This window comes from Symphalangus syndactylus, chromosome 10 (genome assembly GCF_028878055.3).
Source record: "Symphalangus syndactylus isolate Jambi chromosome 10, NHGRI_mSymSyn1-v2.1_pri, whole genome shotgun sequence".
Taxonomy (NCBI): Eukaryota; Metazoa; Chordata; class Mammalia; order Primates; family Hylobatidae; genus Symphalangus; species Symphalangus syndactylus.
In genome coordinates, this window is record NC_072432.2 from 110343807 (window position 1) to 110356619 (window position 12813).

The 12813-nt window shown below is 41.5% G+C and overlaps 1 protein-coding gene across 4 annotated transcripts in view; it reads left to right on the forward strand.

Moving 5' to 3' along the window:
• The window catches only part of PLCL2 (phospholipase C like 2), a 222629-nt gene that overhangs the window by 185891 nt on the left and 23925 nt on the right, over positions 1–12813 (forward strand). The window contains exon 6 of one of the 4 annotated variants that reach the window (XM_055295536.2): positions 9954–10488. The exons of the other annotated variants lie outside the window; for them this stretch is intronic. Within the exon in view, the coding sequence (XP_055151511.2) occupies positions 9954–10037 (84 nt within the window). The 3' untranslated portion in view covers positions 10038–10488. Of the gene's footprint in view, positions 1–9953; positions 10489–12813 lie in introns of those variants that run through there. 4 annotated transcript variants of the gene reach the window in all.

The window sequence follows — 12813 nt, forward strand, 5'->3', positions numbered from 1 at the left end:
TCTTTTTTTAATTTCCAGGATAATATTTGCTACAGATGGTGTTTAAGGATGGTAGAACGTAAGTGAGGGATGAGGAAGAATTGGAGAGATCTGTGTGTCATTTCTGTAGAATGGGGGGCTTTTTTCATTCCTGTATGTCACTGGTTTAAACTTTCTTTAGAAGAATGAGTGCTGACAGGGAATCTTGAACGTGAATTTAGGTCTGAGTTGAGCTATCAGTATTTTCCTGGCGGGTGGGCATGGGATCTGAGTTCCTCCCATCACTTTTTCTTTGCAGTGAGCTAGGAGAGGTGGCAGCGCTCCAGGCAGATGGCCAGCAGTAAACACACAGCAGGAGGCTCCCAGTAGCACAAATGCTTAGGGAGGGTTTCAGATGACCCTGGAAATGCAGAGAAGAGGAAATGAAGGAGGAAGCCAGGAAGACTGCTGAAGGAGCTCTGAAACAGGCCAAGGCTTGAGAATTACCTGGGATGCTTAAACATGCCCTCTCCTAAGCCTCACCCCAGACTTCCCAGACCAGAATCTCCAGGCTTAGAACCCAGGAATCTGCTTATTTAACAAGTTTCTTGGGGGATTCTGAGGCACACTAAAAAAAACATTATTATTATTGTCCTAGAATCAAAAGCTTTCCTGATGCATCACCATAGTCATTTAAACCATAAGGAAGTAGGGTGGCCAGCCATCCCAGAAGCAAGACATTCAGTGCTAAAACCAGGACAATCTGGGCAAACTGGGACCATTGATCACCCTGAGAGGAGTTCCTGCCACTAAAAATGTCCTTTCTTTGAAGGACGTCTGTCCCAGTTTTTATGAATCTTTACTTGCTTAGTTTGGTTTTTCTTTTTTTTAATTTTGAAGGTTCTTTTAAAATTCAGAAATGAACAAAGAAGAAATAAAGTCATCTATGACTGCCACACCCAGAATTATCTACTATTAACATCTTGGCGTACTTACTTCCAGTCATTTTTTTCTTGAATAAAAAAGCATTCATTTGTTGTTATAAATCTACCTTTTTTAAAATAGAAAAATGTTTTTAAATGACCCAAGATTCTCCCTCTGATAAATAACCATTATTAGATGTAGGTAACCTTATTCCAGGAACCTTTCTATATGAATATATCTGGATGGATCAGTATATATTTTATTGATTCTAAGTCATACTATTTTTCACACTTTTCAGTATCTTTGAAATTAGCGTATATCTTATAGTCCGTGGCATCTTTGCATTATATCCTGGTTAGATTGGCAATGATTTTTCTTTCTTAATGCTACATAAAATGCTGGCACATCTCACAAGCACTAACGTCTCAGATATTATGAAATAAGTTATGGCAGTAGATATAATTCTTGTTTTTTTTCTTTTTTGAGATGGAGTCTCGCTCTGTCACCCAGGCTGGAGTGCAGTGGCACAATCTCAGCTCACTGCAACCTCTGCCTCCTGGGTTCAAGTGATTCTCCTGCCTCAGCCTCCCAAATAGCTGGGACTATATGCATGCGCCACCATGCCCAGCTAATTTTTGTATGTTTAGTAGAGACAGGGTTTCACCATCTTGGCCAGGCTAGTTTTGAACTCCCGACCTCAGGTAATCTGCCCACCTCAGCCTCCCAAAGTGCTGGGATTACAGGCGTGAGCCATCACGCCTGACTGATAGAATTCTAATATAATTGTTCTTTAAAAATTTTTTAAGAACTAAATTTCATTTTATTTAACCATAAAGATGCTAAATGAATTGGTGAGCAATTTCTACCATAACAAAGATTTATTTCCATTTCCCAAAAGATCCCTTTGAGGTTAAGAAAAGGGATTATGAAAAATGTTAATAGAAGTCATTTTGTCGGGTATTTTTAAAGCTACATGTTTTAGTTATAAGTATTGTTGGTTGACCTGCTATGAAAGATGACAGTATGGGCCGGGCATGGTAGCTCACGCCTGTAATCCCAGCACTTTGGGAGGCCGAGCTGGGTGGATCACCTGAGGTCAGGAGTTCAAGACCAGCCTCGCCAACATGGCGAAACTCCATCTCTACTGAAAATACAAAAACTAGTTGGGCATGGTGGCGGGTGCCTGTAATCCCAGCTACTCGGGAGGCTGAGGCAGGAGAATTGCTTGAACCCAGGAGGTGGAGGTTGCAGTGAGCCAAGATCGCGCCACTGCACTCCAGCCTGGGCGACAGAGCGAGACTCTGTCTCAAAAGAAAAAAAAAAGAAAGAAAGATGACAATATGCGCATTCTCTAATATTACTAGATAGAGCATATTGTTATTTTTTAATTGTCCATGTTAAAAGTATTCATATTTGGTCTTAAAACTATAATTTCCATGTCACTTGGAGTTCAGTATTTAAATTGGTTCACTGTCACCATCAATCCGAGAAGTCACCCATGCTTTCCTGCAGCCTACAGGAATAGCAGGGAAAAGAGATAAAGCAAGCAGGTGTCATTGCCAGGCTTCTTATGATATTGGACCTAGCCTTCTCTTCTCAGAGTTTGTAAAATGTCCCATTCTAGGGTTTCTGCTGCAAACTAGGGAGAGGGTGTAATCCATTCCCACAGGCCTCCAATTGCTTCTTTGATTTAGAAGCCAACTTTCAAACCTCCTTCCATTAGATAGTCAGCATCATTCTTTTTTGTGTGTCAACTTTGAGACATAATGTTTGTAAAATAAAATTCACCAATTTTGAGCGCAAAATCCTATGAGTTTTGACAAATGTATATACAGGCATACCTTGGAGACTGCTTGTTCAGTTCCAGACCATGGCAATAAAGCAAATATCACAATAAAGTGAGTCACATGATTTTTTTGGTTTCCCAGGATATATAAAAGTTATATTTACACTATAATGTAGTCTATTACGTGTGCAGTAGCATTTATGTCTAAAAACCAATGTGCATAGCTTAATTTAAAAATACTTTATTGCTAAAAAATGCTAATAATCATCTAAGCCCTCAGTTAGTTGTAATCCTTTTGCTGGTGGAGGGTCTCGCCTCCATGTTAATGGGTGATGACTGATTAGGGTGGTGGTTGCTGAAGGCTGGGGTGGCTTGTGGCAATTTCTTAAAATAAGACAATGGAGCTTGCTACACTGATGGACTCTTTCTTTCACCACAGATTTCTCTGTAGCATGCAATGCTGTTCAGTAGCATTTTACCCACAGTAGAACTTCTTTGAAAATTAGTCTTCTCAAACCCTGCCATTCCTTTATCAATTAAGTGTATGTAATATTCTAACTCCTTTGCTGTAATTACAGCAATGTTCACAGCATCTTCACCAGAAGTAGATTCCATCTCAAGAAACCACTTTCCTTGCTCATTCATAAGAAGCAACTCCTCATGCATTACTGTTTTATGATGAGATTGCAGCAATTTAGTCACCTCTTCGGGCTCTAATTCTAGTTCTCTAGCTATTTTCATCCCATCTGCATTTACTTTCCCCACTGTCATCATGAACCCCTCCAAGTCAACCATGAGGGCTGGGATCAACTTCCTCCAAAATCAGCTTCTTCCAGACTCCTGTTAATGTTGACAGTCTGACCTCTCCCATGAATCATGAATGTTATTAATGGCATCTTAGAATGGTGAATCGTTTCCAGAAGGTCTTCAATTTACTTTACCCTGATTCATCAGAGGAATCACTATCTATGGCAGCTATAGCCTTATGAAATGTATTTCTTAAATAATAAGACTTGAAAGTCAAAATTACTCTTTGATCCATGGGCCGCAGAATGGATATTGTATTAGCAGGCATGAAAACAATGTTAATCTCCTTGTGTGTCCTTATCAGAGTGCTTGGATGGCCAGGTACATTGTTGATACGCAGTAATATTGTGAAAGGAATCTTTTTTACTGAGCAGTAGGTCCCAGCTGTGGGCTTAAAATATTCAGGAAACCATGCTGTAAACACGTATGTTCTCATCTAGGCTTCATTGATCCATTTATAGAGCACAGGCAGAGTAAATTTAGCATAATACTTAAGGGCCCTAGGATTTTCAGAATGGCCAATTAGCATTGGCTGCTACTTACAGCCACCAGCTGCATTATTCCCTAACAAGAATATCAAACTGTCCTTTGAACCCTTGAAGCCAAGCATTGACTTCTCCTTTTGAGCCATGAAAGCCCTAGATGGCATCTTCTTTCAATAGAAGGCTGTTTCATCTACACTGAAAATCTCTTGTTTAGTATAGCCACCTTCATCAATGATCTTGGCTAAATCTTCTGGGTAACTCACTGCACGTTCTACATCAGCACTTGCTGCTTCGCATTGCACTTTGATGTGATGGATATGGCTTATTTCCTTAAACCTCCTTAAACCTATGACCCAACCACTGCTAGCCTCCAGCTTTTCTTCTGCAACTTTCTTACCTTTCTTAGACTTCATAGAATTGAAGAGCGTTAGGGCCTTGCTCTAGATTAGGCTTTGGCTTAAGAAAATGTTGTGGCTGGTCTGATCTCCTATTGAGACCACTCAAATTTCTCCGTATCAGCAATAAGGCAGTTTTGCTTTCTTATCGTTCATGAATTCAGTAGAATAGCACTTTAAATTTCCTTCATAAACTTTTCCTTTGTATTAACAACTTGGATAAATATTTGGTGCAAGAGACCTAGCTTTTGGCTCATCTTGGCTTTTGACTTGAACTTGGCTTTCCTCAGTAAGCTTCATTATTTCTAGTTTTTTGTTTCAAGTGCAACTCTTCTTTTCACTTGAACACTTGGAGGCCTTTGTAGGGTTATTTTTTTGGCCTAATTTTCATATTGTTATGTCTCAGGAACTTTTCATGTCATTAGGGAGGCCTGAAGAGACAGAGAGAGATGGAGAGTGACCAGTGGAACAATCAGAACATGCACAACATTTACCAATTAAGTTTGCTGTCTTATAAGGAAGGGCACACTTTATGGTGCCCCAAAATAATTACAATAGTAATATCAAAGACCACTGATCATGAATCACCATAACTGATACAATAATAATGAAAAAGTTTGAAATATTACAAGAATTACCAAAGTCTGACACAGAAACACAAAGTGAACACATGCTGTTGGAAAAATGACACTGTAGACTTGCTTGACGCAAGGTTGCCACAAACCTTCAATTTGTTTAAAAAAAAAAAAAAATATGCGGTATCTGTGAAGTGTGATAAAATACAGTATGTCTGGAGTCATGCAACCCCCAGCACAATGATGATAGGGCATTGCTGTCACCCTACTCCTCCAAATTGCATTGTGCCCCTTTGTAGTAAAATCCTTTATCTTGGCAGCCACTTATTTCTATCTCTATAGTTTGACCTGTTCCAGAATGTCATATAAATGGAATTACATGGCATACAGTCTTTTCTGCCTGGCTTATTTCATGTAGCATAGTGCTTTGAGTCATACAAGTTAATGTAGGTTTCAGTACTCCATTCCTTTTTATTGCTAAATAGTATTCTGTTTTATGGATATAACACATTTTATTTATACATGCACCAATTTATGGACATTTGTGTTGTTTCCAATTTTTAGCTATTACAAATAAACCTGCAGTGAACATTCACATATCAGTCTTCGTATGGACATGTTTTTATTCTTCTTGGGTAAATATGAGTGGGATTGCTGGGTCACATGGTAAATGTGTGTGAGACTTGATAAGAAACTGCCACAGTGCTTTAAAAACAACTGATATTCCATTTTGCATTTCCCCAGCAGTGTTGCAAGGGTTTTAGTTGCACCACATCCTTGTCAACACTTGGAATTGTCAGTTTTGTCATTCCAGTAAGTGGATGGGGGTTGAGCATCTTTGTGTGTATGTGAGTTTTAAAAAATATCTGACAGACTCTAATGTGGTTTTCTTTATGTTTCTTCTGCTTGGGGTTTGTTGAGATTTTTAGATACGTGAATTTATAGTTTTTAACAAATTTGGAAACTTTTTGGTGATTATTTCCTGAAATTTGTTTCTGTCTTACCCTTTCTACCATTTCCTCCTGTAACTCCAATTATATGTATAAATATACTGCTTGATATTATCCCACAATCACAGATGCTTATTCATTAGTTTTTAAGTACTTTCTTTGGTTTAAAAAAAATTTTTTTTTGAGGCAGGATCTCACTCTTGCCCAGGCTGGAGTGCAGTGGTGTGAACACTACTCATTGCAGCCTCAACCTTCTGGGTTGAAATGATCCTCTCATCTCAGCCTCCTGAGTAGCTGGGACCACAGGCACGTGCTACCATGCCTGGATAATTTGTACATTTTTTGTAGAGACTGGGTTTTGCCATGTTCCCCAGGTTGGTTTCAAACTCCTGGCCTCAAACAGTCCTCCCATTTCAGCCTCCCAGGCTGTTAGAATTACCACCCTCAGCCGTTTCCTTTTTGTTTTCTTTTTAATTCTTGATATTTTTATTGCCATGTCCTTGAGCAATATTGCTATATTTTCAAGCAACACTTCTGTCTTCTGTAATATCTAATCTGCCATTAATCCTATTCAGTTTTTTAATTTCAAATTTGTCATGTTTCTGTTCATGCTAATCATGTCCTCTACCTTCTTGAAGACATGTCATATATTCACAATAGCTGTTTTCCAGCTCCTTCCTCTCCACTCTTGGCCCCTCATGTTTTAGCCACTGTTGGCTCCCTAAACTCCACACTCTTGTCTTCTCACCCCAGTGGGACTGCTGGGCTCTGTTTGAGTTCCCCTTTCCTGCACTGCACCTGGAAACTGCAAGCAGTAAGCTGGACATGGTTGTTTGTATTTCTTCTCTCAGGATCACTGTGTTATACTATCTGAAAGTCATTGTTTTCTGCATTCTGTCTGGTTTTCTAATTGTATGCCAGCCACATTTCCAACTTTTCCTGGGTCATTTCTTTCTTCCCACCCTCTGCCCCATCTGCTACTCCATGAAATAGAGAGAATATTCGCTCCGTTTGCATCTCTCTGGTTTGGTTGTGTTTGAGATAGAACTTTCAGGACTTTTATGACTTGCCAACATGAGTTCTGTGAGTTTTAGTTCACAGAATGATTATACCCTTTTTTGAGTTTAGTTGCTGTTTGTGGCTTTTTGCTTGGCTTTATTTTTGCTCATTTCATCAGGAATGTGGAATGGAAATTCTGTAATGCATTTTCAATCCACCAGCTTAATCAAGACTTCCTCTACCTTTATTTTCCAGTTGCCAAAATATTCACTGTACTGGTGGTAATTTTCACTGTGTCAATTGATTGCCATTCCTCAAATGGTAGAATCTCATACTAGAAGAGTCCTGTTTTCATTGGTCTGTTTTGGTTACCAAGAGTAGAAACTCACTCTGGCCAGCTCATAGAGGAGTGGCCACAGATGCTGGCTCACACAAGGGATCATGAGAGCGACAGGGACCTCAGGGAACTTGGAGACCGGAAACTGCAGTCCAGCCTCATGACAATAGCAAGCTGTTTGAAAACGTGGCAGCCCCCGAGGTAGCTGCTCCTCTCTGTGGAACAGGGGTCTTTCTGCTTATCTTTCTGACTCTTCTCCATTCTGCTTCCTCTGCTGGCTGGCTCATTCTGTTCACTCAGAGTTTCTACTGCTTTATAACTTTTTCTGGCCTTGGTCTGTTCTTTACCATATCCTCTAAGCATTCATTTCAAGTACTCAATCTATTTGTATTTCCTACCTCAGCCTAGCCTTTTAGCTCCAGACCAGTGGTCCTGATAAACCTCCTCTTGTATTAAGTGTCCTTGGATCAGGTTCTCCCCCTGCTTTAATCCACTTTGTCCAGGAAGATATTGTCAGATGGCACAAAATATGGCTCCCTTTAGTGGCTGTTTCAGTTATCTATTGCTGTATAACAAACCACTGCAAAACTAGTGGCTTAAAACAATGACTTCTGATTTCTCATGATTCTGTGGGTTAGCTGGGCTCAGCCAGATTGTTTTCCTGCTCCATGAGGTATTAGCTGGGATCACTTAAGAGATTTTCTTCTGCTGGGAACTATAGCATCTATATCATATCTTGGACTTGAATTAAGCTTGTTACAACCCAAGATGTTTTCCAGATGAATGGCTGCCAGGCTAGCTCTCGTGACCTATGCCACTCTACCATCAGAAACAAGACTATCAATAAACCCTAAAGGTAATTAGAGATTCATTCTCTTTAGGAACCTAAGACTTCTGCCAAAAAATAAATCAATAAACCAGATGGTTTTTGCACCTGGTAAGACATTTGTCTTGATTTTCTTCATTTTTACCTGAGGTACAGTGCTTATCTTGAAGACTTAAAGACTGGCATTTGTTTCCTTTTTGAAATTACCATGATGGTTGATGTATGACTCCTTTTACTGGGGCTCACATCTCTTAGTTATTTTTATTTATTATAGGTAGTATAGTATGTTGTCTCTTTTCCTGAAAAGATATAATTGACTGAAAGCCATTTCTCTATTTAGTGTGTGAAAATTTCTCAGAATGGCTCAGAAAATCAAACTACAGTAGCGTTTATCATTAGGCAGGCTGTTCTTTCTGGTCCATTTGAAACACAGTAAAACCTCAAACATTAGGACCCCACTCATGGAGTTTGTGATTACTCAGCTAATGTTTGACTGTGTAAATGGTGTGCTTGAAAGATTAATAGTGCGAGGGAGGTGCTTACGTGCGCGCTATTTTCCCTGGTGTTTCCAAGGGCTCTCACGCCCATGACCCAGCCCCACTTGCCTCTCAGTGTCCCCTCGCTCTCTGCGTCCTCTCTCTACACAGCTGGGCCACCCTCCGCTCCCCTCTGGCCCTGGTCCCTGCCTGGAACCCTCTCCTGACACCCCACCTTCTGTGCTTACGTCATGGCTCACCTCCACTGTCTGGAGACTCCAAAGGCTGCTCCTGAACGCTCACCCTACCTCTGCCACCAGAGTGGCCAGCTCTGTGCCAGACGAGGCCACTGTCCTACTGCATGGTGGACTTTAGCCCCTCCCATGGCCAGGTCTGTAGCAGAGGGAGATGTAGTCAAAGTCAGAACCTAGAAAGCTTTGTAACATAGAAATCATGCTGCTAAATGGTTGGGCTCCAGAGGCGCCATGTGTTGGAGTCACGGTCACTCCTCTGTGGCAGGCAGCATCAGCCCCTGGGCCTGCTGCCATCCTTTCCTGCCCCGAGTTTCCCCAACTCAGACACCGCCTCCTCCGTGGTGCTGCTGAGGAGCCCCCAGCCCTCCGTCTTTGGTGAAGGAAATGTAAAATTGTTTCTAAGGAGGAAGGCATTCATTCTGAATTTAATAAATTGAATCTTATATTTAAAATTATTAACTTTTGTACAAACCTCCGAGCACAACCATGGGAAAATTGGAGACTAACTGTAAATGTGATGACAGCCCAAATACAGGCAAAAAGTGTGGCAGGCAAAGGGAGCCTCATGGATAGTCAGATCCATGCAGCCCACTGTCCCTTCATCATCAAGACACTGCCTCAAACCACAGAAACATCTCTTCGGATCCAGCAAAAACCAAGGGCGGGAGCTGTGCTTAGAGGGCTCTCCTTTCTGCTCCTGCACAGAACCCTTCATCCCCCTCCGGCAGCTTCTTTGCACCCTTTGGGGTGGAGGTCAGGGTGGAGGGAAGGCGGTCTTCCTGCTGTGGAGAGACAAACTGATTTGCAGCTCATGTTCCATGCCCATCAAACATGTGAGCGCACATACAGGAAGCCAAAAGGACAGAAAACATCACGCACTCTTAAAATGAGCCTAATGTCCTGTACAAAAGCCTGTGTCCTGTTGCTGTAGGTTTAGGTGACTCTGATGATTAGGGAGTCTTTTCTCAACCGTAGGGTTTATTGAGACCTCAGTGGGAAGTGGACCTGACCAAGCTAGGAGGCCTTCCTTAATTCTGATGAATGTGCCGCGATCTCAGCCAGCCACAAAAGAACTCTTGAAAGGGGAACTATCAATGTATAATAATGAGAGGCGATTTAGAATCCGTAGCCAAGACTCCTACAATCCATTCATTCTTTTTTTTTTTTTTTTTTTTTTCCAGACGGAGTCTTTCTCTGTCCCCCAGGCTGGAGTGCAGTGGTGTGATCTTGGCTCACTGCAACCTCCACCTCCCGGGTTCAAGTGATTCTCCTGCCTCAGCCTCCCAAGTAGCTGGGATTACAGTCGCCCGCCACCATGCCCAGCTAATTTTTGTGTTTTAAGTAGAGACAGGGTTTCACCATGTTGGCCAGGCTGGTCTTGAACTCCTGACCTCAGGTGATCCACCCACCTTGGCCTCCCAAAGTGCTGGGATTACAGGTGTGAGCCACCACACCCGTTTCATTCTTTTGTTCACTCATTCCTCATTCAACAAACACACATTGGAAATCCATATTTCTGTTTCTGCTTTTAATCACAGGAAGAGTGAATTGTCTACACAGTTGTTGATGTGCTGGGTACATGAAAAATGTAGTGGATGTTTCAACCTGCTTACTTTAAAATATTGCATGCAGTCTGTGGGGTTCAACTCTTTATAGTTTTGGCCTCACAGTTTAGTTTATCCAACAGGAAAATAAAACAAACATACCAGAGAGAAAGGTGTGTGTGTTTCAGTTTGATTTGCTGTTCAGACTCTACCCATAATCTCTCTAAACTCAGTGTCCTTTTTATGAAACGAGAATGGTAATAGCACTTCCCTTGCATCCCCTCTTTGTGGAGCAGGTGGTATCAGTGAAGGTACCTAAATTCTGCTGTGTTCCTCTCTGCATTCCCAAATAGATAAGAAAGACAGGAAGGAGGAGTATTTTTGTGCCTCAGACTCCCATAATGGTATGAGTACCCTCCTTCTTCTCCTCCCTCACACTGCATGTGATTTGGAAGAAAAGTGTCTGCTGACCCCCAGGGAATGGCAGGTGCTAATCTTTGCTCTCTTCAACATCCAAGCATGTGGCCATTACACAGGTGGCAGAGGGCAGGGGAAGTCTTAGCTGCCGCACTGGATCCCTCACCTCAGAAGTAAGACAACTGTTTTTCTCTAATAGATAGTTGAACAAAAGGACTTTGAAAAAATTAGCCAGATGTAGAATCCCTGTTGTTTTGCCCCTAGGTCTAAATAAAAGCAATGACTTGTGATTGTTAATTTTGGCTCCCAAAATGTAGCACTAACAGATGTGTCTTGAAATATTTTTAATATATTAAAAACTAGAACATCTTTTGTGGTCATACAGAATGTATGGTGATTAGCCGAGGGCTGAGCACAGCTGGGGTGCGGTTCTGGCATTTGGAGCTGCCATCATTCTTTTCCTGGCTGCTCCGGCCTCTGATCCAATCCCAGGTAAGCCACAGGCTCAGCCAGAAAAAGCACAGTCACGCCAGACTCGCAGCAAGAGCTGCTGGGATCCAGCCACTGCCCTTAGTTACATCTTTTAAAGATTACTTTCTGGGCCTAAGTAAGAACCTTAAATATTTTGACCTAAGGTTGTTACAACTCTTTCAAGATGAAAACAAAATAGAATAAGTTAAAAAAAATTCAAACCAGAATGTGTGAAATCAAATGACATTTGAGTTGTTCAACTGAAAACATTGCAAAGCCAGCTTTGTGGAAGGAGTCTTCAAAACCAGACACCCTGTGTCAGTGGGTGGCAGTGTTTTAAGTAACCTTTGCTCTTTTCAAGTCTTTTGAAGCAATGAAATATGAACACTGCTACAACGAACACCCCCACCTCTTTCAGAATTTTTTTTTTTTTTTGAGACAGTTTTGTTCTTGTTGCCCAGGCTGGAGTGCAATGGTGTGGTCTCAGCTCACTGCAACCTCCGCCTCCTGGGTTCAAGCAATTCTCGTGCCTCAGCCTCCCAAGTAACTGGGTTTACAGGCACCTGCCACCATGCCAGCTATTTTTTTTTTTTTTTTTGTATTTTTAGTAGAGATGACGTTTCACCGTGTACTCCTGACCTGAGGTGATCTGCCCGCCTTGGCCTCCCAAAGTGCTGGGATTGCAGGCATGAGCCACCGCGCCTGGCCAGAATTGTTCTTCACTCACGCTACATGCCTTACCTCCAAGACATCTTAAACATGTAGTTTTAGACACATAGAACAAAGTAAAAGTGATGTGGACAAAGTTGAGCAGCTCCTCAAGCCCAGATGTATTGCCTTTGGGAGTCCTTTGTGTCTCGCCTTGGTAATGTCCAAAGGCCTATTCTGTTCAAGATACCATGATGACTTATCTGAAGTTGAGAAACATAAGATTCAACCAGATGAAGAATTCTGTTATTACCACATTAATTATCGTATGCCATCTGGGGATTTTTGTTTTTAAATATCTGGTCATCATGTGGTAGATCTATATATGCTGACACGGAAAGATCACTAAGACATAACTTTGTGAAGAAAAAAGGAAACCAAAGAACAATATAGATTGCTTGATTGTATTTACATTAAAAGTAAAATAAAATACCTATTTGTAATATATATATAATGCCGAGAAAAAGACAAAACTCATTGTTTAGGGGGCAGCTGTGAGATTAAAGGGGAGACTTTCACATTTTACTTTAATTACATTACTTTAATGGCATTCAACAGATGGTGATGGAGCCCTTACTCTGTACCTGGCACTGTTCTAGGCACTGAGGATACAGCAGTGATCAAAGACAAAAATTCCTGCCCACGTGAAGTTTACATTTAGTGGAAGAGACAGACAATAAACCAAGCAGTAGAGTACGGCAATAAGTGTTATAGAAAAAGCAAGGCAGAGAAGCCGTAAGGAGAATTATGGACAGGAAGTGGGAGTTCTAATTAGACAAGATGGGGCTGTCAGGAAGGGCGCTGCTGTGAAGAGAGCATCAGAGTTAAGATGGCATCAAGGGGAGGGGAGGGAGCTAGCTAGGTGCATTTCTGGGGCAAGGGCATTCCCTGCAGAGGGGAA